We start from the raw sequence: 26,482 nt of genomic DNA, 5'->3' as shown, positions 1-26,482 counted from the left end.
TTACACCATTCTCCTGCCTCAGCCTCCTGAGTAGCTGGGACTACAGGTGCCCACCACCACACCTGGCTAATATTTTTGTATTTTTAGTAGAGACGGGGTTTCACCGTGTGTTAGCCAAGATGGTCTCGATCTCCTGACCTCATGATCCGCCCGCCTCAGCCTCCCAAAGTGCTGGGATTACAGGCGTGAGCCACCATACCCAGCCCCTTTTGGGTTTCTTAGAGGCTTCATTACACAGGCCTGACTGATTAAATCATTGGTCATTGGTAATTAACTCAACCTTCAGCCCTTCTTTCCTCCCATGAGGTAGGGGGATGGGAAATGGCGTGGTGGTGGGGTGGGAGAGAAAGTTCTAACCCTCTAATCACAAGGTTGGTTCTCCTGGCAACCAGCCCCCATCCTGAACCCCTAACCCCTAGTCATCTCACTAGCATACAAAAAAGCTCTCCTCAGCAAATGTAAAAGAACAGAAATTATAACAAACTGTCTCTCAGACCACAGTGCAATCAAACTAGAACTCAGGATTAAGAAACTCACTCAAAACCGCTCAACTACATGGAAACTGAACAACCTGCTCCTGAATGACTACTGGGTACATAATGAAATGAAGGCAGAAATAAAGATGTTCTTTAAAACCAACGAGAACAAAAACACAACATACCAGAATCTCTGGGACACATTCAAAGCAGTGTGTAGAGGGAAATTTATAGCACTAAATGGCCACAAGAGAAATCAGGAAAGATCCAAAATTGACACCCTAACATCACAATTAAAATAACTAGAAAAGCAAGAGCAAACACATTCAAAAGCTAGCAGAAGGCAAGAAATAACTAAAATCAGAGCAGAACTGAAGGAAATAGAGACACAAAAGACCCTTCAAAAAATTAATGAATCCAGGAGCTGGTTTTTTGAAAGGATCAACAAAATTGATAGACTGCTAGCAAGACTAATAAAGAAAAAAGAGAGAAGAATCAAATAGACGCAATAAAAAATGATAAAGGGGATATCACCACCGATCCCACAGAAATACAAACTACCATCAGAGAATACTACAAACACCTTTACGCAAATAAACTAGAAAATCTAGAAGAAATGGATAAATTCCTCGACACATACACTCTCCGAAGGCTAAACCAGGAAGAAGTTGAATCTCTGAATAGACTAATAACAGGATCTGAAATTGTGGCAATAATCAATAGCTTACCAACCAAAAAGAGTCCAGGACCAGATGGATTCACAGCCGAATTCTACCAGAGGTACAAGGAGGAACTGGTACCATTCCTTCTGAAACTATGCCAATCAATAGAAAACGAGGGAATCCTCCCTAACTCATTTTATGAGGCCAACATCATCCTGATACCAAAGCCGGGCAGAGACACAACAAAAAAAGAGAATTTTAGACCAATATCCCTGATGAACATTGATGCAAAAATCCTCAATAAAATACTGGCAAACCGAATCCAGCAGCACATCAAAAAGCTTATCCACCATGATCAAGTGGGCTTCATCCCTGGGATGCAAGGATGGTTCAGTATATGCAAATCAATAAATGTAATCCAGCACATAAACAGAACCAGAGACAAAAACCACATGATTATCTCAATAGATGCAGAAAAGGCCTTTGGCAAAATTCAACAACCTTCATGTTAAAAACTCTCAATAAATTAGGTATTGATGGGACGTATCTCAAAATAATAAGAGCTATCTATGACAAACCCACAGCCAATATCATACTGAATGGGCAAAAACTGGAAGCATTCCCTTTGAAAACTGGCACAAGACAGGGATGCCCTCTCTCACCACTCCTATTCAACATAGTGTTGGAAGTTCTGGCCAGGGCAATCAGGCAGGAGAAGGAAATAAAGGGTATTCAATTAGGAAAAGAGGAAGTCAAATTGTCCCTGTTTGCAGACGACATGATTGTATATCTAGAAAACCCCATTGTCTCAGCCCAAAATCTCCTTAAGCTGATAAGCAATTTCAGCAGTCTCAGGATACAAAATCAATGTGCAAAAATCACAAGCATTCTTATACACCAATAATAGACAAACAGAGAGCCAAATCATGAGTGAACTCCCATTCACAATTGCTTCAAAGAGAATAAAATACCTAGGAATCCAATTTACAAGGGACGTGAAGGACCTCTTCAAGGAGAACTACAAACCACTGCTCAAGGAAATAAAAGAGGATTCAAACAAATGGAAGAACATTCCATGCTCATGGGTAGGAAGAATCAATATTGTGAAAATGGCCATACTGCCCAAGGTAATGTGTAGATTCAATGCCATCCCCATCAAGCTACCAATGACTTTCTTCACAGAATTGGAAAAAACTACTTTAAAGTTCGTATGGAACCAAAAAAGAGCCCGCATCGCCAAGTCAATCCTAAGCCAAAAGAACAAAGCTTGAGGCATCACGCTACCTGACTTCAAACTATACTACAAGGCTACAGTAACTAAAACAGCATGGTACTGGTACCAAAACAGAGATATAGATCAATGGAACAGAACAGAGCCCTCAGAAATAATGCCGCATATGTACAACTATCTGCTCTTTGACAAACCTGAGAAAAACAAGCAATGGGGAAAGGATTCCCTATTTAATAAATGGTGCTGGGAAAACTGGCTAGCCATATGTAGAAAGCTGAAACTGGATCCCTTCCTTACACATTATTCAAAAATTAATTCAAGATGGATTAAAGACTTAAACGTTAGACCTAAACCCATAAAAACCCTAGAAGAAAACCTAGGCATTACCATTCAGGACATAGGCATGGGCAAGGATTTCATGTCTAAAACACCAAAAGCAATGGCAACAAAAGCCAGCATTGACAAATGGGATCTAATTAAACTAAAGAGCTTCTGTACAGCAAAAGAAACTACCATCAGAGTGAAAAGGCAACCTACAAAATGGGAGAAAATTTTCGCAACCTACTCATCTGACAAAGGGCTAATATCCAGAATCTACAATGAACTCAAACAAATTTACAAGAAAAAAACAAACAACCCCATCAAAAAGTGGGCAAAGGATATGAACAGACACTTCTCAAAAGAAGACATTTATGCAGCCAAAAGACACATGAAAAAATGCTCACCATCACTGGCCATCAGAGAAATGCAAATCAAAACCACAATGAGATACCATCTCACACCAGTTAGAATGGCAATCATTAAAAAGTCAGGAAATAACAGGTGCTGGAGAGGATGTGGAGAAATAGGAACACTTTTACACTGTTGGTGGGACCGTAAACTAGTTCAACCATTGTGGAAGTCAGTGTGGTGATTCCTCAGGGATCTAGAACTAGAAATACCATTTGACCCAGCCATCCCATTACTGGGTATATACCCAAAGGACCATAAATCATGCTGCTATAAAGACACATGCACACGTATGTTTATTGCGGCACTATTCACAATAGCAAAGACTTGGAACCAACCCAAATGTCCAACAATGATAGACTGGATTAAGAAAATGTGGTACATATACACCATGGAATACTATGCAGCCATAAAAAATGATGAATTCATGTCCTTTGTAGGGATGTGGATGAAGCTGGAAACCATCATTCTCAGCAAACTATCACAAGGACAAAAAACCAAACACCGCATGTTCCCACTCATAGGTGGGAATTGAACAGTGAGAACACATGGACATAGGAAGGGGAACATCACACTCTGGGGACTGTTGTGGGGTGGGGGGAGGGGGGAGGGATAGCATTAGGAGACATACCTAATGCTAAATGACGAGTTAATGGGTGCAGCACACCAGCATGGCACATGTATACATATGTAACAAACCTGCACATTGTGCACATGTACCCTAAAACTTAAAGTATAATAATAATAATAATAAAAAGCACTTACCACTTCAGAAATTCCAAGGGTTTTAGCAGCTATGTACCAGGAAACTGGAATGAAGATGAAATATATATTTTATAGTATCATACCATCCACCAAGCTTTTGATTTCTCATTGAATTTTTTAGTTCTAATATTTATTTTCATTTAGTTGTTCTTGATATCTTCTATTTTTTGCTGATATATATTTTTTTCATTTATTTCAAGCATACCTAATTGTTCACTGAAGCCTTTTTATCAAGGCTACTTTAAAATCTTTGTCAGATGATTCTAACATTTCTGTCATCTCAGTGTTAGCATCTATCCATCATCTTTCTTCATTCATTTGAACTTTTCCTGGTTTTGGTATGAGGAGTGATTTTCAATTCAAACACGGACATTCTTGTAATAAGACTCTGCACCTTATTTAAACTTTATATTTTAGCTGGCTTTGACACTGCCCAGGTAGGGGACAGGGAAGGGGCACCACCTCATTATTGCCAGGTGAATATAGACATCTAGGTTCTTTACCCAGCTTTGGATGACACCTGAGTTGCAAGGAGCTTCTTCTTATTGTTGGGTGGGGACTAGAGTTCCAGCTCCCCACATGGTCTCTACGGACACTGGCCTGTTCCCTGCTTGGCCTTCTCTCACACCATCCCCAGCCTCTTAGGACCTTCGTCACAGTAATTCCTCTGCCCCTCTAAAATCTTAAGTCCATTGACTTAAGCACACCTCCTTCATGCCTTCACTTATCTTCTGCCCAGCTTGGATTCTCTGTGCCATTCAGATTCTTTGTACTGCTCTCCCTCCACCATACTCGTGGGAAAACCCAGCTCTATGCAAAACTCCAGATAATTCTACTTATTTGTGACACTTGAGAAGCTTAATATGGCTCTGGAGAATTGCACATGGTATTTGTTGGTGGTCCTAAACTCAATGGTTACACTTGTTACAAGATAGACTAAGGCACATTAACATTTTAAAGCATACATGTGAGCAAACTGATCCATGAATCAGGCAGCTCCAAATGGGAAGTAATTCAGGGCTCTATTGCAGGGCACAAAGGGAGGGTGTTTATAGGGTGAATGTGGAAGCTGAGCAAAGAAATTACTTGATTGGTAAAAGTTTGAACAATTGCCTTATTTGCACTGTTCTGGTAGGAAGTTCAAGACAATATACTAAAGCCCAGTTGGCTGCCTGTGACTGGCTGAGCTTATATTTCATTTTATTTTAAATTCTGAGTTAGGCTTCAGTTTGCTTATGTGGGAACCCTGAGTGTTAGAGCCACCTCAGTCTAATGGCCTCCTATTTAATTATGTTAGCACACTTTAACTTCCTGACTGCAAAATATTCATGTGGGCCGTTCTCACTCTCTGACAACCCCACTACATTTCCACACTTGGAGAGAACTGTTTCATTCCTTCCCCTGTTTCTTTAAACTAGTACCTCTCCTTCTCCCCTCTTATTTCACTGAGATTTATAAGTGAGAAAAGCCAGAAGAGAATGTCCTTATTCCCCCTAACCAGTTAACCAACCAGTACTCTTACAACTCTGCCCATACTTTCTGCATTCCTTCCAATGACCATGGAAAAATTGTCCAAGGTCCTAGCGTGGGTCACCTTTTCCACTGTGGACTTGACACCATTCCCTCTCCCTTACTCCAGGATATTACTCCCTCAGTTATTCTTCCTCTCTCTTGCATCATCAATTTCTTTTTTTCTTTTTTTCTTTCTTTTCTTTCTTTCTTTCTCTCTCTTTTCTTTCTCTCTCTTCTTTTCATTTCTTTCTTAAGAGTTTTAATGGGGAAACGAAGTCAGCCACAAATACATGGTAATATTTCCCATGTGAAAATAAAATTTCTTGGGCCATTTGTCTCCCTCCACCTCTTCATTCCTTGTCTCCTTTTTACAGCAAAATTTCTCAAAAATAGTTGTCTGTATCTGCAGCTTTTACTTCTTTATTCTCTGTCTGTATATCTGTACCTCTTCTCTTGGTCTCTCTTTTTCTTCCTTATTGTGGAAAATCCTTATGTATCTCTAAAAGATAAGGACTCTTTTAAAACCTAATCACAATACCATTTAATACCTGAAAAAGCCATAATAATCCTCTATTAATATAATTTTTTAAATTTCATGTTTCCAGATTCACTCTTTTTTTTTTTTTTTTGAGACAGTCTCGTTCTGTCACCCAGGCTGGAGTGCAGTGGTGCAATCTCAGCTCATTGCAACCTCTGCCTCCCAGGTTCAAGCAATTTCTGTGCCTTAGCCTCCCAAGTAGCTGGGATTACAGGCATGTGCCACCATGCCTGGCTAATTTTTGTATTTTTAGTAGAGACGGGGTTTCACCATGTTGGCCGGGCTGGTCTCAAACTCCTGATCTCAGGTGATCTGCCCACCTCGGCTCCCAAAGTGCTGGGATTACAGGTATGAGCCACCCCACCCAGCCATCCTTTTCGAGATTCAATTTTGTTTTACACTTGTTTTTTTTTTTTCAACTCAGTGTCCAAACAAGGGCAACACATTGCATTTTATTGATATATATCTTAAGTTTTTAATCTATAAATTCCATCTCTCTCTTCTTTTTCTTTGTAATTCATTGTAGAACATATGGCATTGTCCTCTAAAGTTTCCCAAATTCAGTGTTGATTTTGCTAATTCAATGTGGTTGAGTTTAACATATTTTTCTGTCCCGTGTAGTTTCTATAAACTAATAGTTAAATCTAGAGGATAGATCCATTTATAGCAAAAAGATTGCATAAATATCTTTGCAGAATTCTATTGCATCACATCTGGAGAATCATAATGTTGTGTTGGCTCTCCTTTTGTGATGTTAAGGCATCACCTGATCCATTCATTATGTTTCCAGCAGCTTTTCACCTAATGCAGCTATTGATAATTGTTATCTATATCTATTATTTCATAGGGATCTCCATTTTCTCTAAAAATAGATCAGGTTTTCTTCTCTAGCACTCAACTGAAATCTAATCTCCCTCGACCCCTACCCAGTTTTAATCCTAGGGAGTAACCTAGTGCCACTGAGGCTTTATCTAAGAAGGATTCTGACATAAGTGATTGGAATAATTCTTATATTCAACTGTCTTAAGAAAAACTCTAATAAATAAATGTAGTTCCCAGCCAAGACCAGGCTTTTGAGAGAGTCTTCTAACATATCATTTTCCATCAACTGTTTTCTTTTATCATGAGACAACCACAAGAAAAACAATGGCAAGGAACAGCAACTAGGGTTGGGACCATTCCTTATACGGAGCAGAAGTGAAATTTTTTTTTTGAGAGACAGAGTCTCACTATGTTGCCCAGGTTGGTCTTGAAACCCTGGGCTCAAGTGATCCTCTGGCCTTGGCGTCCCAAAATGCTGAGATTACAGGTGTGAGCTACCATGCCTGGCTGAGTAGAAGAGAATGACCCCTTTTTTTTTTTTTTTTTTTTTTTTTTTGTGAGACAGCCTGCTCTGTCGCCCAGGCTGGAGAGTAGTGGTGCAGTCTCGGCTAACTGTAAGCTCTGCCTCCCGGGTTCACACCATTCTCCTGCCTCAGCCTCACTTGTTGAATGTTTTCTGTATGCCAAGTGTTTTAGATAGCTCATATCATTTATTTCTCATAGCAGCTCTGTAAGCTAAGTAGTACTATATATCCATTTTTTTTAATGTGAGGAAACGAAGTCTAGTAGAGAGCAAACAACCTTGAAATAAGTCACAGCTTGAAAGTGATTCTGACAGAAGGTTAATGTCCTTTTGTTTTAATGCCAAGTTGTTTGACTATACCTAGAATCAGTTTGGCTGGAGCAAAGATTTTGACAATGAACATGTCAATATATCCCTTAAATATGATTTTTGCCTTCTCATAAAACCCCCAAGGGAAGAAGAATGGAGAAGCCAAGGTGACATAACCGATGTGTAATGAAACCCCATCTTTCCATTCCTTTTCTTCCCAAGAGACCCTGGCTCCCACATAGACCAGCTCTGGTACAGCTAAGCAGAGGAAGAATGGCAGGGCTTCTCAGAGCCCCACTGAGCTCTACTATCACTTGGCAGGGGGATGATGAGCAGTGTTTTATAGAATTGGCATAAGTCAGTCAAAATGGGGAAAAAAGGCACCTGGAATATTTTCCCAGTTTCTCCTGGGTTTCTATCTCTCATCAGCCAAGTTTGACTACATCTTTTCTTAAATGTAAAATAGCTTGAAGTTATGAATTTTTTTTCAAATACTTTAAACAACAATAAAAAATCCTTTAAAAAGAAAAACATTTTTATAAATAGTTCTACAGGGAAACAAGAAACAGGAAAAAGGACAAAGCTTTATAGAACTGTCAACTATTTTGTAAGTTACATACAGATAGAAGACCTTGAATTCTGTTTCATGTACATTTTGTAAGGAAGGGGGAAGAGGTTTTCCATGGTGTTCTAGCAGAAATACAGAAGGCTGGCCACTGGTTCAGGATTTTCCACTGATTCTACCAAGAAAATAACAGATCTAGGCTTTCTACCAAAATCTGACACCAACTGGGCACAGTGGCTCACGCCTGTAATCCCAGCACTTTGGGAGACTTAGGCAGATGAATTTTGAGACCAACCTGGCCACCATAGTGAAACCCTGATTCTAAAAATACAAAAATTAGCCAGGCATGGTGGTGTGAGCCTGTAATCCCAACTACTTGGGTGGCTAATGTAGGAGAACTGCTTGAACCTGTGAGGCAGAGGTTGCAGTGAGCCAAGATTGCACCACTGCACTCCAGCCTGGGCAACAGAGTAAGACTCTGTTTCAAAAAAAAAAAAAAAAAAAACCTGACTCCAAAACTCATATTCTCTCTACTACATTATGAGGCCTCTTGCTCTCTTAATTTGTCTGAAGCACAGTGTTTATAATCTCTATGGACAATAAAGTTGTAACAAGAATAGTGAAGACACTCTGAACAAACTCTGGATTCCCAGTGTATTAGTCAAGGTGTGCTAGGCTAGGCTGCAGAAATAAACAAATCTAAAGCTCAGAGGCTTAAGTCTGATGCAGAATTTTTTGCTTAATGGACTTTCCTAGGTGGCTGTCACTTTAAGTAGTAGACTCAGGATCCTTATATTCAGAGGCCCCGCTCTCCCCTAAGCCTGAGTCCTGGTTGGATCCTCTGAAATCAGATAGCTGACAAGAAACGAGAGAGAGGGGGGTGTTTGGGGGAAGAGAAATGCATTTATGAAGGATCTCATGAATTTAGGCCTAGAAGTAGCATGTATCACCTCTGCCCACATTTCAATAGCCTCACCCTCACTTCCAGGGACCTGAGAAATTAGCCAATCTGAGGACCCAGAAGAAAAGAGAAATACTTTGGTAAGCATCTACATCAAGAAATAACACTATTTTAACGTATAAAAATAATACACACATATGGTTATAATAAAAGATACAGATTGATATAAAATAAAGAGTAGTCTCAAGGGAGTAAGTGGGATAGATATATGTAACTAGTTTTCTAAGCAAGTCTTAACACTTTTTCCCCCAATTTTTGTTTTCCCCCTTTATTATCCCTTAATGTAATGACCTTTTGGAATGATTCCACAATTTCACAATCACTTTCAGTTTTTAAAAGTTGGTCCACTCAGAAATTTAAATCTCAAACCCAGTGTATGTTGTACCTGTTTGCCTCTCCCCAGCATAGGCTTGACCTGTACTTCTAGGGACCTGTGGTGGGCAGTTGGGTTGTCCACTCTTCTCCTCTGGCTCTGACACCTGAAATAGAGACACGTGGCCTTATTTGTCACTGACACCTTTCCCTTCTCCTTCTTTTACACTCTGGAGCCTCCATTGTTGAGGGCGAGGAAACAAGATTGGAGTTAGAGGGCTTACTATGCTGGGTGTGACTTTCATCCTCTGTCTGTTGGGTCTACCTGGTCAAGCCCAGGCACCTTCTGAAGATCCATTTGATGTACCAGATATGCACATATACTTGCAACACCCTATCTTATGCTTTAGGCCTCTCCTCTGCTGTCCTCCACCCCTGCTCTACTGTCTCTGCCTTGCCATCTGTCTCTACTTCTCTTTCTGGCTCAGTTTCTCACTCAGCCAGGCAGAGGGGAATATCAACCAAGGAATGTGATGCCAGTCTCTTCTTAGAACCACCTCTCACCTTCACAGGGGATTCCCTTGGTATCCCTGACAGCAAAGGGGGTGAAAATACTCTTCTCCCCTTTCCCAGGCTTCTAACATAAGCTGAGAAGCAGGATGGTGAGGCTGGGAAATTGGTCAGAGGTAGCAGAGCCAGTAGAGTTACCTTTTCACAAACCTGGAGAGAGATGCTTCACTTAGTCCTTGTTGACAATTCTCTTTAGAATGCAAAAATCAGAGGTTTAGTGTCTCTTCATTCTTATCTTTGGGCTTTAGTTGGGAAATGTGGAAAAATAGTAGGTCTTATTAACCATCATTTTCATATATATATAGGATTAAAATATAACACACATAGATATACATAGGTGTATATATATGTGCACATAGATATATAGATATTCCCCTTTAAAACATAAGTTAGTTCATATTACACATATCTCACTTTGAAAATCTTTTCTTTTTTCTTTTTTTTTGGAGACGGAGTTTCGCTCTTGTCACCCAGGCTAGAGTGCAATGGCTCATACAGTGCGATTACGGCTCATTGAACCTCCACCTCCTGGGTTCAAATGATTCTTCTACTTCAGCCTCCCGAGTAGCTGGGGTTACAAGTGCCCACAACCACACCTGGCTGATTTTTGTATTTTTAGTAGAGATGGGGTTTCACCATGTTGGCCAGGCTAGTCTCGAACTCCTGACCTCAAGTGATCTGTCTGCCTCGGCCTCCCAAAGTGCTGGGATTACAAGTGTGAGCCACTGCCTCCGGCCAGAGCTTTTCATATTAACATGTTTAGATATAATAGGTTATCTCTGGGGTACTGAGAACCAGCAAGAAGTGGCTAGAAACACATCAAAGCAAACTGACCAACACAAAAAGCCTGAGTCTCAACCTCAACTTTTTTGGTAAAAATTATCTCTACCAAACCTTCCAGTTAGCAACAGCTACAACAAAACAGCAGCAGTGAACACTTATTGAATATTTGCACGTGCAACTGACATGAATATTTTATTCAATACTGACAATGACCTTTAAGATAGATGCTGTGGCTATTCTCATTTTACTGATGAGGAACATGAGGATTAGCACAATTAACTTCCCCAAGGTCACAGAACTAGCAATGTGGTGGACTCAGTATTTAAACTCAGGATGGTGTGACCCCTAAAATATATTCTTAATCAATTTGTCTTTGTTCATCTATACATTGAATGCTGTACTCTCACTGAGGATGTGGCTTCCCTTCAATTTTTCATTTAAATATACATTATTCAACCTGAGTATTCCTGTAGATAATTCTTATTTAGGCCTTATTTGTACTGAAAGAACCTCTAAACTCCAGTTACCCTAGACTCTTTGTTTATTTATTTATTTATCTATTTATTTATTTATTTATTTTTTGAGACATGGTCTCATTTTGTCCCCCCAGGCTGGAATACAGTGGTCAGATCATGGCTCACTGCAGCCTTGACCTCCTGGGCTCAAACGATCCTCCCACCTCAGCCCCCCAAGTAGCTGGGACCACAGGTGTGCACCACCACACCTAAGTTTTGTAGTTTTTGTAAAGATGGGGCTTCACCATGTTGCCCAGGTGGTCTGGAACTCCTGAGCTCAAGCGATCCACCTGCCTTGGCTGCCCAAAATGCTAGGATTACAGGCGTGAGCCATCATGCCCAGCTAGACTCTTACATGTACACTATACCTACCCTGAAATTTATATTTCTTATATCAGTGTTTTACTCAAGACTAGTGTTCTGCATTGGTGGAATATGCAGTCCATAGCATGATTTGAGTGGCAAATGGAATTATCTTTCTGTAACTTATTAAACTGAGATGCCACCATTGGTGATTCATTCTTTGGAGCATTGACTGAAGTGAAAGTAAGAAGCAGGCGGATGATCTAGAAGTGCTCAAAGAAGTAAAACTAAATAATAAAACTGTTGCAGGAATTAAGGGACAGGAGAGACCAATGGGTGGGACAGGAGGATTTTATTAGGTGAGCACCAGCCCAGCGGATTAACATCCAAAGGCTGAGCCCTGAACAAAGACAGGGCTTGACTTTTATACATGCATTTGAAAGGGGGTTGGCCAGTTTGATGGTGTGAAACCTGCAGGGTGGGTAAGCAAGCTTACAGAAGCAGAACAAAGGCAGTTTGTTAAACAGTGACAGGTTTTGCAACTGAAGCATATCTTGTGACCTTGCCATGCTGTACAGAAGGGAAAAACAAGAACTTATAAAACTTTGCAAAATAATTATGAGAATGATAAGGGGGAAAGCGGAAGCTGAAAGAGAAGAAAAACTTGTTTTTCTCATCCCTGCTCTGGGATGGCAGGGAGAGGCTCTGAAACCCATCCCTTGAGGGCCCTGGCTCTGCAGATAGTGTTATCAAAGTCCTTCCAGAGCCCTGTCTATCGCTGGGCCTTGCAGTGAGTCAGCCTCCAAGAAAACTTGTTTTTTTTTATATCTCCTGCTTCAAAACAATTACTTTGGAACATAGATTATTCAACCAAATCTCAAAGGAGTGGGAAGGAAGTACCCACAAAACACCAGGAAAAGTTTAAGAAGAAAGACTTAGAATATAAAATTGAAAGAAAATTGGAGGGAAAGAGATTTAGTGGCTTTTGCCCTTAAGAACATAGGCCCTCAAAGTGCCAAGTTTGCCATAGAGAAACATATCTTTGTCAAAACTGGGACCCAGGCACTGGTGGAATGAAATTAATTAGAGGTGATGGGGATCAGTATAGGACACTCAGCAGGGCTGAGTAGGTACAAAGGCCAGGCCAAATTTGACTCCTCTAGGGGCAGACTCAAGTTCACATTGGTTTAAAATTGGGTTCCAGCCTGGGAGATCAGGCTGTTGGGTGAGTTTCTCACACAGCGTCTGGGTGTAATGAAAGCACAAATGTGACAAGTGCTGCCAGTGAGGCTACAAAGCTAGTGAAAGGTGGGATGTCATTCAATCAAATGTGAGGCAGAAACCAGCTGGCAGAGGTAAGGCATGCCAGTCTTACACATTTTATGTTATTTTACTTTATGCTATATATACTTTTAAATTCCCCTTTTCCACAGAGGAGGTCTATAGAACAATAAAATAAAATCCCTTTTAGTCTCCTAAGTAAAAGGATTCAACAGCTTTTAGTAAACCAAAAATATAAAAGAACCATTAAATTAGAGAATAATAGACAAATAATGAGGTTAGGTGATCAGACTGAGGGATGGATACTTACATCAAAAAGAAAAAAACAGGCTTCCGTGATTCACGACTGAGTCTGAAAGCAGCTGTTTTTAAGCACATGTTGACTGAACAGTGGCTGAGAGCTAAGCACTTGTCATGCCTGATCTTACTGGATTTTCCTAATGTGAGTATTATTATTTCCATTATTATTATTATTTTTAAATCTAACAGGGAATCTAAACCTTGGCTTGGGTAACTTACTCAGAGTTTCACAGCCAGGTCATGGCCAAAGCAGAATTTGAATTTGGTTTGGCTTTAGAACCTGGGCTTTTAATCATACTTGATACCTACTCTGAAGGCAGCAGATATTGGGAATCAAGTCAGAAGGAGACTGGGATTCACAGCCAGGATATCCATTCCCTAAAGATGCTCGGTAACAAGAGACTAAGGCAGGAAGTGTGGATGGGGAGCAAGGTCAGAACACGAGGAGTGTCTAAGAGCATCTCCTACCTGGGTTCTGTACTGAACATATAAGTAGAACTTCAGGGACAGTAACTTTGAAGGTTAGGAAGAGAAACAGAAAGGGAATCTAGAATGTGTCACACCATTCCCCCCTTGCTTGGCTGTGAGGCCTTCTGAATATCTGAAGCAAATAGGTTAATTAAAACAAAAGGTAACTTCCTCAGATCACCTTCATCTACTCTAGATGGTGCCACAAGGTGCCAAGTGGTCTCTATTTATTTATTTATTTATTTATTTATTTATTTATTTATTTTGAGACAGAGTCGATTTTGCCCAGGCTGGAGTGCAGTGGCACGATTTCAGCTCACTGCAACCTCTGCCTCCCAGGTTCAAGCACCTCTCATGTCTAGCCTCCCAAATAGCTGGGATTACAGGCATGCACCACAATGCCCAACTAATTTTTTTATTTTTAGTAGAGATGGGGTTTTGCCATGTTATCCAGTCTGGTCTTGAACTGGCCTCAAGTGATCTACCCTCCTTGGCCTCGCAAAGTGCTGGAATTACAAGCGTGAGCCACCGTGCCTGGCCCCAAGTGGTCCCCTCTAAGAGAGGTTTTCAAGCGACAGAGTCCCTGGTGTCTAAGGATAGACACCGGGCCATTGTCCATGTCTGGGAGGTAACCTAAGGAGGTGAAAGTTCACACAGCCATGAAATAATAGATGTAGTCTAAAGAATAAGCAAAAAAGAACAAAGAAGAATAATAAGGAATAAATGAAGGCTGAGTTATTTAGAGCTGGACAAGGGCCTGTTTCAGAAGAGGAAGTAAGTGGACGCAGCCCCGGCAGCTGCCACAGGATGAGGGTGTGATTTAGATAACTAACGTCTAGACTGAGAGCTACAGGGTTGCATATTTTTCTCACTTCATTGGATATTCTCTGCACAGTCAGCAACCATGAAATACAATAAACTGTTAAAAAACTTTAGACAAATTAAATTTAACAGAATTAAATTGCACAAGGAAGGATTCTCAAATCAGGCAGGCCCCTGACCCACTAACCGGAATAGGTTTAGAGACATCCTGGTGCTGCCACATGGTCAGAGATGATTTATGGACATAAAAAGAAAAGTGAGGTGCAGGAAATGGAAGTAAGGTACAGAAACAGCCCAATAGGTTACAACTCAGTATTTGCCTTATTTAAACGTGGTTTGGCTGGGCGCAGTGGCTCATGCCTGTAATCCTAGCACTTTGGGAGGCGAAGTGGGCAGATCTCTTGAGGTCAGGAGTTCAAGATCAGCCTGGCCAACGTGGTGAAACCCCATATCTACTAAAAATACAAAAATCAGTTGGCCGTGGTGGCATGCACAGGTAATCCCAGCTACTTGGGAGGCTGAGGCTGGAGAATCGCTTGAACCCAGTAAGTGGACGTTGCAGTGAGCCGAGACTGCACCAGTGCACTCCATCCTGTGCAACAGCAAGACTCCGTCTCAAAAAACATAAAAATAAAAAACATGGTTTGAACAATCAGCCACCTGTGAGTGGTTGAGCATGGCTTCTGTGCTTGGCTGAGATTTGGCTACTTGTTACAAGAGCAGTTACAGTCTGTTTACACATCCAATTAGGTTAGAGTTCACTATGTATGGAGAAACCTGTAGGCCAGGGATGTCCAATCATTTGGCTTCCTTGGAAGAAGAATCCTCTTGGGCCACCCATAAAATATACTAATGCTAACAATAGCAGATGAATTTTTTAAATTGCAGAAAAATCTCAGAGTGTTTTAAGAAAGTTTATTAATTTGTGTTGGGCCGGTTGAATTTCAAAGTTGTCCTGGGCCACATGTGGACTGTGGGCCAACAGGTTGGACAAGCTTGATTTAGGCCAAACTTAAATTTAGCCTAAAGCTGCCTCCTCACATATTTTAACAAAACTGAGTTTTGGTTTTTCAAGTTTGCCTCCATATAGTACTCAAATATGCTTGGGACTTGAAATATATATTTTTTAACTTGTTATCTGTATGCTAATATTTGATATCCTAAGGACAGGTGGCAGAGTGTGGGCAACTGAAATCCAGCCAGCAGAAGAGAGAGAGATTTGGGGGAAGGCCAATGCCAGTGTCATGACACTGCTCTTCACAAACAACTGAGGACTTCTAGAAATCTCTGCTGTGCAGTGTCCACCAAAGAAATTCTGAAAATCAAATGCTGTATTGAATACACAGGTAAAAGCAAACAATAAGATGATAAAATTTTTGGACATAGTGGTAGATCTGGGGTTAGAACCTAGGGTTATTGACTGTGAATTCGGTGTCCCTTTCAAAATATCAGATTACATCTTTTAGGGCTTTGTAGGAATTCAAATCTGCTAAGAGGTTTGTACCTGAAGAGTAGTATGAGAAGCACTTGTTTTTTAAACACATTCTTCAAAAGTGGCATCTTCAATGATTTTTAAAAAGACAGTAACATGATAAGTTGCCAAGACTGGATAAAAGGCCGCAACGAAAACAGCATGAAACAACACCAGCCAACATCCTTGGTTTTAAGTGAAATAGAAACATAGCCTGGAAAATTGAGGCTGAAATGGAATTTACTGGAAGCCTTTTGAGTAATTGTTCTATGTGGGAAATGCGCGAGGGGAAAAGACAAGACAAAATACGGCCAGGCGCGGTGGCTCACGCCTGTAATCTCAGCACTTTGGGAGGCCGAGGTGGGTGGATCACGAGGTCAGGAGATTGAGAGCATCCTGACTGACACGGTAAAACCCCATCTCTACTGAAAATACAAAATATTAGCCGGGCGTGGTGGCGGGCGCCTGTAGTCCCAGCTACTCGGGAGGGAGGCAGGAGAATGGCGTGAACCTGGGAGGTCGAGCTTGCAGTGAGCCCAGATCGCACCACTGCACTCCAGCCTGGGCGACAGAGCGAGACTCCATCTCAAAAAAAAAAAAAATAGACAAACATACAATACCTTTGGGGGTAAACAACCTTTATCCCACGTAAATGGCAATGCAGATATAATAAGCAAATGATATAGTAAGCAAATTGCAATGGGAAGGGGAGAAGGGGAAAAAAAAATATATATATATATAATTTACACGCACCAGACTATGTTGGATTCATCACCAGACCGGGAAGCAACAGCCTGGGCTCCAGAGTCAGCCACTTGTCCGTGCGCAGAGGAGGAGGGGTCTCAAGAAGCTTCCGTGTGGCCTGGGACCCTGGCTCATTTTTTTTTTTTTTTTTTGAGACAGAGCCTCGCTTTGTTGCCAGGCTGGAGTGCAATGGCACGATCTCGGCCCACTGCAACCGCCGCTTCCCGAGTTCGAGTGATTCCCCTGCCTCAGCCTCCCGAGTAGTTGGGACTACAGGTGCACGCCACCACGCCTGGCTAATTTTTTGCATTTTAGTAGAGATGTTGGTCAGGATGGTCTCCATCTCCTGACCTCGTGATCTGCCTGCCTTGGCCTCCCAAAGTGCTGGGATTACAGGCGTGAGCCACCGTGCCCGGCCGACCCTGGCTCTTTTTGTAATGCGTTGATTGGCATGAGGCCCAGTCACGAGGGCCCTTCGCGACTGGGCTCAAGGAACACATAAAGGTCAACTTGTTTTTGTGATTGTGTGTTTTTCAATAACTCAAGTACAGGTACAGAGTTATCTGTAACAGTGCTGGATGAATGAATGCCTCAAGGGGCTCATGCAACCTGTTACGGGACTTGACCATTGTGTCCACGTTCAATTAAGTTCAAATTTAATATTTAACTTTTCCTCCACAGTAGCTGGCAGAATTATAGGGAAGGCTGGAGGAACAGGTACCAAGGTTGGGTGGAGGAAGCTATATGGCTGGAGCCAGCTTCAAGTGCTTGGGGAGCCACCGACACCACTTACAGAATGGCTGCTACGCTGCCTCTACTGGATTCAGGTTGCAGTCGGGAGGCGGGGCAGGAGGCGGGGCTTGGGCGGGTGTCACTCCACCCCTTTGACGATTGCAGACCGGCCTTAGGACCTGGCGCAGCACGGAATGAGGCTTCGAGGCAGGCTAGGGGAGGCCGTCGCTCATATCTGACGTCACCAGCTCACGCCGGCGGTAGAGGAGGACGCCAACAGCAGCGGAGAAACGTTTCTCTTTCCTCTCAGCTTGCGCACACCATGGCGGCCCCTGCCCAGCAGGCTACTCAGCCTGGCGGCGGGAAGCGCAAAGGCAAGGCTCAGTATGTGCTGGCCAAGCGCGCTCGGCGCTGCGACGCTGGCGGGCCCCGTCAGCTAGAGCCCGGGCTACAGGGCATCCTTATCACCTGCAATATGAACGAGCGCAAGTGCGTGGAGGAGGCCTACAGCCTCCTCAACGAATACGGCGACGACATGTATGGGCCAGAAAAGGTACCGGTCCCGGAGTGGGCGGGCGGGCCGGCTGCCAGGCCTTGCGGGAGGAGGGAAGGGTGGAGGGATGGCTGCCGGTATGGGCATGCGCGCCTCGGGTCGTCGGCGTGGCGGCTGTAGGGGCGTGGCCTCGCCGGCGTTTCCGTCCCTAGTCCTGAGACGCTCGCAGACTTCGGTGCTATCGGTTTTGTGCTTGAAGTGCTTGCACCTTTTCTTGCCATCAGTAACCACGGTAGCTCCCATTACTTTTATTTTTATTTTTGTGAGACAGGGTCTCGCTCTGTTGCCGAGGCTGGAGTGCAGTGGCGTGATGATAGCTCAGGGAAGCCTCGACTTCTCCTGCCTCAGCCTCCAGAGTAGCTGGGACTACGGGTGCCCGCCACCACTCTCGGCTAAGTTTTGTAAATTGTAGACAAGGGGTCTCGCTGTTTGGCCCATGGTAGTCCTAAACCCTACACTCAAGCGATCCTCCCGTCTCTGCCTCTCAAGGTGCTGAGATTACAGGCGCGAGCCACTGAGCCCGGCCTACCTCCCACTTAAGGATTGCTCATTGAGGGCCAGACGGTGTGCTGAAGCTCTTTCAGAAACACATTTCTCATGACAGCCTCGTGAAGTTGGAGTAATAATGTGTTTACCTGAAGCAATAATATCTCTGAAATAATAGGTTTACTACTAATGCTAGTTATTGCACTTAAAATACATTTTAGAACGTAAAAACTTCTACCAATATAACCTAAAGTCTTACTGTTTGGAAATCATATTATTGGCTTAGAATCTGGACCAATACACACGTGCACACTGAGGAATTAAATGAAGAAGGGTAATACAGAGGGAATTTAAATTCACGGCTCATCCTCTACTAGCTTGGGGACTCGGACATGGGCACATTATTTGATGCGGCTGAGCTAGATAAAAAAGAGAATACTTTAAGACTGGCTAGTGAGTTGCTTATGTACATAAAGTACATACTGGTATGTAATAAAGTTTCTGTAAATGTATACAATTATTATTGTGCCTGACTGGCAATTTCATTGGGCACTAGGGGGCAGAGAGCTGGGCAACAAGTACATATCCTGTCTACTCCTGTACTTTGAGCAAATTCTTTTTTTGGAAGCGGTCTTGCTCTGTCACCCAAGGTGGAGGTTGGAGTACAGTGGCATGATCTTGCTCACTGCAGCCTCCACCTCCGGGGCTGAAGCAGTCCTCCTGCCTCAGCCCCCGAGTAGCAGGGACTGCAGGCATGTGCCACCATGCCCGACTAATTTTTTGTATTTTTTGTAGAGACAGGTTCTCAGGCCATGTTGTCGAGGCTGGTGTCAAATTCCTAGGCTCAAGGGATCCGCCCACCTCTGCCCCCTAAAGTACTGGGATTACAGGCATGAGCCACCATGCTTGGCCAAAATTATTGAACAATGTATTTCTGTGCCTTGTTCCTTAATAGAACAAGAGTAAGGGTTTTTAATTCCACAGGTATTTGGTCTAATCTCACCAAAAGGACAGTGTCGTGTGAGGCACACAGATACCTGGTCAAGGTGTTAAGGTCCACCCTAAAATGATTGATCTGGTCAGCACGTTTCTCTCTGCCTCAAACTGTCAGGATGCTTTTGAAAACATTTTCAAATTTTACATTGTATAGTCTGCGGGAATTCCCTCTTCCTCCACATTTTTTTTTTTTTTTAATTTTTTTGAGACAGAGTCTTGCTCTGTCACCCAGGCTGGAGTGCAGTGGTGCAATCTCAGCTCACTGCAATATCTGCCTTCTGGGTTCAAGCGATTCTCCTGCCTCACCCTCCTGAGTAGCTGGGATTACAGGCGTCTGCCACCACATCGGGCTAATTTTTGTATTTTTAGTAGAGACAAGGTTTCACCATGTTGGCTAGGCTGGACTCAAACTCCTGACCTCAGGTGATCTGCTTGCCTCTGCCTCCCAGAGTGCTGGGATTACGGGCATGAGCCACCACTTCCGGCCTTGCTCCACGTTTTGAAGGGTGTGGTGTCCCAGCTTCATAAAAAAAGCTTTATTATCAATACTGAGTCAGCTGGGCATGGTAGCTCACACCTGTAATCCCAGCACTTTGGGAGGCTGAGGCGAGTGCATCACCTGATGAGTTTAAGACCAGCCTGACCAACATGGCGAAACCCCATCTCTACTAAAAATACAAAAATTAGCTGGGTGTAGTGGCATGCGCCTGTAATCACAGCTACTCGGGAGGCTGAGGCAGGAAAATTGGTTGAACCCAGGAGGCGGAGGTTGCAGCAAGTCAAGATCGCACCACTGCACTCCAGCCTGGGAGGCAAAGCGAGACTCCATCTTTAGAAAAAAAAAAAAATCAATACTGAGCCACCTGCCGCCAGGGACTTCACATAAATAATTACTTATAGTGTTTAAATGTGAGCTGTTGTGTCATTTCTGCTCATTAGTTTTATGCAAACAGTTTACAGACAAGGATCAGCAGCCCTCTGGAAGTGAGGGAGAGGAGGATGATGCGGAGGCTGCCTTGAAGAAAGAAGTTGGTGACATTAAGGCATCTACAGAGATGAGGTTAAGAAGATTCCAGTCAGTGGAAAGTGGAGCAAATAACGTTGTCTTCATCAGGACACTTGGGATAGGTGTGACAAATACTTGCTAAGATTATCGATCTCATAACATCTGGGTATCTTCCTGTCTCAGGGAATACTGCTTACAAAATGGCTTCTTGGGCATGACTCAGTTAATCATTTGATGGCAGCTTCTGTACACTGTATTAGCAGTTGGCCTGTGGAGAGGTAGAATGGGGTGGTGGACGTAGCATTGGCTTATGAGTGGAAACCTGGCTTTGCTGCTTCCTTCGTATATAACTTAAGGCAGAACTAGAGTGCCAGTTCTGTGTAAATAAGGGGCAGCTGCTACTCAGCTCCAGCCAAGCAGGGCCAGGTATTTGAATTTCTCAAAAGAAGTTTGAAATCTGGAGTTTTTTTGTTTTTCAGTGTGGTCAACTAATTTACAGATTTTCAGAGCAGCCCCAAATATACTTGTATGTAGGCTAGTTGCAGCCTGAGGACCTCCCTTTCATGATCTTGTGCCCAACATGGTTCTGGGATTCCTCTTGGGTCTGAGATTTAGACTTGTGTGCTAACTTAGCTAATGGATTAATTACATCTTTTAAAGTGACTCACAGAATTTTTTTTTTTTTTTTTGTAAAAAAGTGTGTAGTGTTTAATGTACTCTGTTACAGGAAAACAACAGCATGGTGTTACGGTTGGATAATTCAGGACATCACAAAAATGTTAACAACGGTGTCTACCTAAACAGTCATTTCTAGTGCAAGCAGTAATAATGATGAAAAGTTAAAATATATTAGATACATTATAGTACGTATTAGGCACTGAAGAAATATTGGTTGGAAAGAATGACTAGGTAGATTCATTTAAAATTCATTATGAGAATTTCTTCTGTCAACTTATGTCATTGCCAGTGAAAATTCATTTTAGAGTTCGATCTTTAAGATGCCTGAGAAATTATCTTCTTAACTTTTTTTTTTTTTCTTAAGAGCCTGAGAAATTGGTGCATCATATTCTCCAGGATATGTACAAAACCAAGAAAAAGAAGACTCGAGTTATTTTGCGAATGTTACCCATCTCAGGCACATGCAAGGCTTTTTTAGAAGATATGAAAAAATATGCAGAAACATTTTTGGAACCCTGGTTTAAAGCTCCAAACAAAGGGACATTTCAGATTGTGTACAAATCTCGAAATAACAGTCATGTGAATAGAGAAGAAGTTATCAGAGAATTGGCAGGTATGTTTCTCTTAGTGATTTTCCATAGGCATTCAATGGTAAATACTTGTTTTTTAAGGATTTTTTTCTTTTTAAAGATTTAAGGCTTACATTTTTGAGTGTAGAACAAATATATTAAAATGTTCTTAAAATAGTATTAAATCAACTGATTTCAGTATGTCGGATATGAGATTTTCTGGTAGTTCGATAAAAGTCTTTTTTAACTCGAAATTGAATTTTGTTTGGAAAAAAATTCTTATTAAATGTTGTAGGGTTTCATTTGTGTTTATTTATCGTAAGGGTTCAGATTATTTGAAGTCCACATAGAAGAGTGGATTACTGTATGTCTTGTTTTAACAAGAAACAGAGACAAAAAGATTTTTTGTATCTATCAGATGTAATGGTATCCTCCTCAGCTATGTGTTTTTCTGTTTTTGTTACAGGAATAGTGTGCACCCTCAATTCAGAAAATAAAGTGGATCTCACCAATCCACAGTACACAGTGGTAGTAGAAATCATCAAAGCTGTCTGTTGCCTGAGTGTTGTGAAAGATTACATGTTGTTTAGAAAATACAATCTCCAGGAGGTGGTGAAGAGCCCTAAGGATCTGTCACAGCTTAACTCAAAGCAGGGAAATGGGAAAGAAGCTAAACTGGAATCTGCAGACAAATCTGACCAAAACAACACAGCAGAAGGAAAAAATAACCAGCAGGTACCAGCGAATACTGAGGAGCTGGGGCAGACAAAACCAACGTCTAATCCACAGGTGGTAAATGAGGGAGGAGCCAAACCTGAACTTGCAAGTCAAGCCACAGAAGGATCCAAGTCAAATGAAAATGACCTCTCATAGGAAGTCATTTGGTGTTGGAGGTGGGTTTCTCACCTGGGGCTCTACGAGATGTTGCTGGGGCTCCACCTTAAATTGTGACTAAAAACAGTTTTTTATTTGTGTGCTGCATTATGCTGTTCTCACAGTAGTGAGCAATGATTGCGCAGCCCTGTTAACAGTTTTGTTAGGGATCTTTCAGCCTTTATGGTATTATGTAGAGGCAGACCCATGTGCTGCTGTTGCAAAGAGGGGAGGATAGGAGGGGGATGTTGGCCTCTCCCAGGCTCCTCTTCTGCAATGCCAGCTGACTTAAGGGAGTGAACTACCTGTGAAGCAGAAAATCAGAGGGAAGTTTTCATTCTAAGGAAGGAGTTTTTACATGCCACAGCTCAGCTGTCCGCCTGCCACTTTGTTGTAAACATTGCAAAAATGTGGATCATGTAGGTTAGAAGTGAATTGTTTAGTGAAGTTTTTGTACTTTTGTGATTTTCTTGTTTATGTCTGTTTTACTTTGTTTTTAATATTTGTATGTAATAAAGCTGACAGTCCAGTGTCGCAATTTTGGAAGGCAAGATGTGAGAGAGACGAGAACCATTTTAGGCATAGAACTACAGACATTTCTGAAAAGGTTGGTGATGAAGAACTTCAGTCTTCTGAGTATACTTCAGTATACTAGTGCAACAAGGGATACAAAGAAATTCTGTCTTTATAAAGAAAGCTACTTCTCAAGGGTATTATGTGGACTCAGTCCAAGCTGTCCTGTCCCATTGTGCATTGTCTGTGGCATGCAACTTACAAAACTAGCAATTGTAACAATAAATCACAGCCACTTGACAAGAAAGGATATTCATTATTTTCAAATGGCTTTTGGACTATCAAAACAGTAAGGCTTTTGTTCAGAAATCACCTTTAGTCAAAAAGTTTAAGAAGCAAATTATTTAGTAGCAGAACTTATCTCAGGAAAGGAAAATATGCATGGTTGGTGAGAATCTAATAACATTAAAATGCTGGGGCAAGATGCAGTACAAAATTAAAAAGACTTTATTCTCAATAAGTTGCTTTACTGATGATATCTCATATGATGCAAAAAAGGTTTTGTGTCATTAACTGAAAAGCAGCAGCTTCTCTATCCAGGATGATGAGTCAACAGGTTTCACTAATAATTGTCATGCTGTAGCATTTGTAAGATTTGTAAATGATGAAATTCAAAGAAAACTTTTTCTATTGCTAGGAGCCTGCCAGAACAAAGGCCAATATATAATGTTGTGACATCATATCTGATAACCAGAGGTCTGGTATCTACACTCCTGGTGCCCCATCAGTGGTTGTCTCCATAAGTCATTTTGTGTTATTAAAAAAAAAAAAGTCCTGACGTTGACATTATAGCACACTGCTTTCTCCACAGAGATGCTGATATCAAAAACTTGAAGATACAGTGATGTTCTGAATAATGTTACAAAACTGGTTACCTGTATCAAAGACCCATTTATGCAAAAATGTTAAAAAAAAAAAACAAAAAACACCCAAAATGAAAACCCGGACAGACAGCACATAAACCTCCTGCACCATACAGACATCCAGTGGCTTCTCAGAGGAAGCGTTCTCTACAGGATATTTGAATTGAAAGGTGAATTGCCAGAGTACTTACAATAAAACAGCCAGCTTTTGCTGAGTGCTTTGGAAATGAAAAATGACTATAGAAAGTAGCCTATTTTGCAGACGTTTTTCATCACATGAACAAATGGACAAGTCTCTGAAAGGTTCTGGGGAAAAAAATTTTTCTTAAAGCGACAAGAGTCTTAGATCTAAAAGGAAACTGACTTGCCACCTTGCCAGAGGAATTCTTGAAATGTTTCTGCAGCCACTTGGCCTTGAAAATAAAGGGTGCAACTCTCAAATCTTGTTCTAACCCAGCTGGAGGAACCACAAGACTCAATGAAATAGCATTTTCTCTCCTTTTCCCAGCACTAGTATATAACCTATGAGGAACCCTTGTGTCTGAATCTGCTCAGCTTGAAATTTTGTCTCTGAAGGAAGAGAATGAACTCAGCCCTAGTCTGACAGTCCTAGATTTCTGTGAAATAAGAGTATTCTTCAACTTAGTGCTCACACTCACATACCATGAGGGTTCTCTGCAGGGGTTTAGGGGTTTCCTGAATTTGAAAGTTTTTTCAAGGCCTATTTTTGGGTAAAACAATTGAAAAGGCAGACACCAACAAAGTCTGCAAAGTAAATTGTCCAGATTAAGAATATTAAGGAGCTGTATAGTTAGCTTGTAGAAATGGACTTATCCTTAAGTATTAAAAAGTTAGGAAGTCCTAAAAATGTTAGGCTTCCTGCACAAGTGGCTATGTTCATTTAATGGCTAGTGAACATGGGAATGTATTTTTATCCTCCTAGCTGGTGGTTCTGTTTGGTAAACCAGACTAGAATGATTTGAGAGGGGCAAAGAGAATAGGCAGGACCTTCCTTCTATAGCTTTACATATTTAGAATGTTAATACTTAATGACATTGAAGTTACCTTGCAATGATAAGAGGATTATTAATATCAGGGGAATAGGGAGGATAGGATTTTGGTGCCTTTTTCAGCAGACTTGCTCCAAGACAAAGATTCTATTTTGATAGTGCAAGACAAAAGGACTCGGAAAAAAATTGGCCATATGCCTACAGAGCATACAACTCTGTGGAACTAAATTGTTTTTACTTTGTGAAAGCTGCTACTTTACGGAAAGATTTTGATTATACAGTTTGTTTTTAAATTGCCTTTTATATTTATTTGTATTTGGTAAGAATCGGTTGTTATACAAGCTGTTCTTCCCCAGTTACAAAATCCTGTGTTTGGTTGTAACCTGAACTCATTAAAAGACTTGTCTTCAGGTTTATCAACTGTTTATTTTCACTGACATTTGAGCATGTTATTTTATAAATGACGAGATTCCAGGGTAGGAAGTGCTTTTTATTCCCCTTTTGTTTTTTCTTTTAAAAAATTACGTCAGTTAAAAAAATAAAAAATAAAACTGCAGTCTTGTGGTTTAGAAAACTTGTTTAGCTCCATAGAGGAAAGAATGTTAAACTTTGTATTTTAAAAGATGATTCTCTGAGGTTAAGCCTGGTTTTCAAATGTTATTTTTACTTGTATTTTGCTTTTGGTATGGCCAGAAATCGAGCTTGTTTTTTCATAGTTCCTGATATTTTCAGAAAAATCAAAATAAATTTGTTCCCTAAAAATTGGTGTTCTATATTTTTTCTTTCTTTCTGACTCTTAGTAAATCTCTTGCTTTATAGTATATATATATCATAAAATATGTTTATATGTCAAATTATAAAATGTCATGGACATGATCCTAAAAAATATTAAAAAATTATTAATTACCCTTGAATAATTAATACTCCTAAATCCAAGTTTCAGATATTTTACAGTTAATTTGCTTCAAAATGAGCCACAGTAATACAGTACTTACTTTCATTAAATTCACTTACTGATTTTTGAATTATTTATACTCCTCATTTTAACAGTATTTTAATATATTGAAGTTTGGTCTCATAAATTTGTTAAGTAGAAGAAATTGTCTTGAACATTTAGGATATATATTTTGAATTAGGCACAAGATAGATGAAATACAGATTCATTGTGCACTTTCTTTTTCTAAGTAATCATTTGACTCCTGCAATTTTAAACACTAGAAACCATCATTACCTTTGTCAGTTTGGTTATTGAAACAATTTTCATCCATATATTTTTAGGCTTTTATTTACTTTTTAATTTTTTAGCTAAGTAGAAAACAAAAACTTAAACCAGGAAGGATCTTAAACATTTTAAGAGAGTAGTCACTGAATTATCAGGAACAAATCGAGAAAGCAATCATATTACTAGTTAACCCTTCAGCTTTTTTATCAAGCTATGTTCGTCCCTATTCTTGGTCTCTTAAAACGTGTTTGATTCTCCC

The 26,482-nt window shown here is 41.1% G+C and overlaps 2 protein-coding genes across 19 annotated transcripts in view; one reads left to right on the top strand and one right to left on the bottom strand.

Annotated features, from left to right (window-relative positions):
- The window catches only part of THUMPD1 (THUMP domain 1 NAT10 acetyltransferase adaptor), a 45,888-nt gene that overhangs the window by 4,479 nt on the left and 14,927 nt on the right, over nucleotides 1-26,482 (top strand). The window contains exons 2-7 of one of the 5 annotated variants that reach the window (XM_055365418.2): nucleotides 15,618-15,793; nucleotides 17,344-17,489; nucleotides 17,560-17,947; nucleotides 20,383-20,557; nucleotides 21,478-21,726; nucleotides 22,149-25,763. In XM_055365418.2, coding sequence (XP_055221393.2) covers nucleotides 17,407-17,489; nucleotides 17,560-17,947; nucleotides 20,383-20,557; nucleotides 21,478-21,726; nucleotides 22,149-22,555 — 1,302 coding nt within the window. In that variant the 5' untranslated portion in view covers nucleotides 15,618-15,793; nucleotides 17,344-17,406 and the 3' untranslated portion in view covers nucleotides 22,556-25,763. Of the gene's footprint in view, nucleotides 1-15,612; nucleotides 15,794-17,343; nucleotides 17,948-20,382; nucleotides 20,558-21,477; nucleotides 21,727-22,148; nucleotides 25,764-26,482 lie in introns of those variants that run through there. The other 4 variants (XM_063700032.1, XM_055365420.2, XR_004067646.3 and 1 more) reach the window with 4 other exon arrangements.
- The window catches only part of ACSM3 (acyl-CoA synthetase medium chain family member 3), a 78,715-nt gene that overhangs the window by 37,311 nt on the left and 14,922 nt on the right, over nucleotides 1-26,482 (bottom strand). For 2 of the 14 annotated variants that reach the window (XM_063700026.1, XM_063700027.1), the window contains exons 1-3: nucleotides 9,970-10,226; nucleotides 9,479-9,572; nucleotides 3,864-3,907 (exon numbers count right to left, since the gene is read on the bottom strand). The gene's annotated coding sequence lies outside the window, so the exon portion shown is untranslated. Of the gene's footprint in view, nucleotides 1-3,863; nucleotides 3,908-9,478; nucleotides 9,573-9,969; nucleotides 10,227-16,671; nucleotides 18,049-26,482 lie in introns of those variants that run through there. The other 12 variants (XM_055365411.2, XM_063700025.1, XM_063700028.1 and 9 more) reach the window with 12 other exon arrangements.

The sequence above is a fragment of the Gorilla gorilla genome, chromosome 18, assembly GCF_029281585.2.
Source record: "Gorilla gorilla gorilla isolate KB3781 chromosome 18, NHGRI_mGorGor1-v2.1_pri, whole genome shotgun sequence".
NCBI lineage: Eukaryota > Metazoa > Chordata > Mammalia > Primates > Hominidae > Gorilla > Gorilla gorilla.
The sequence above is the reverse complement of the archived record's forward strand: the minus strand, read 5'-3'. Positions and strand labels throughout refer to the sequence as shown.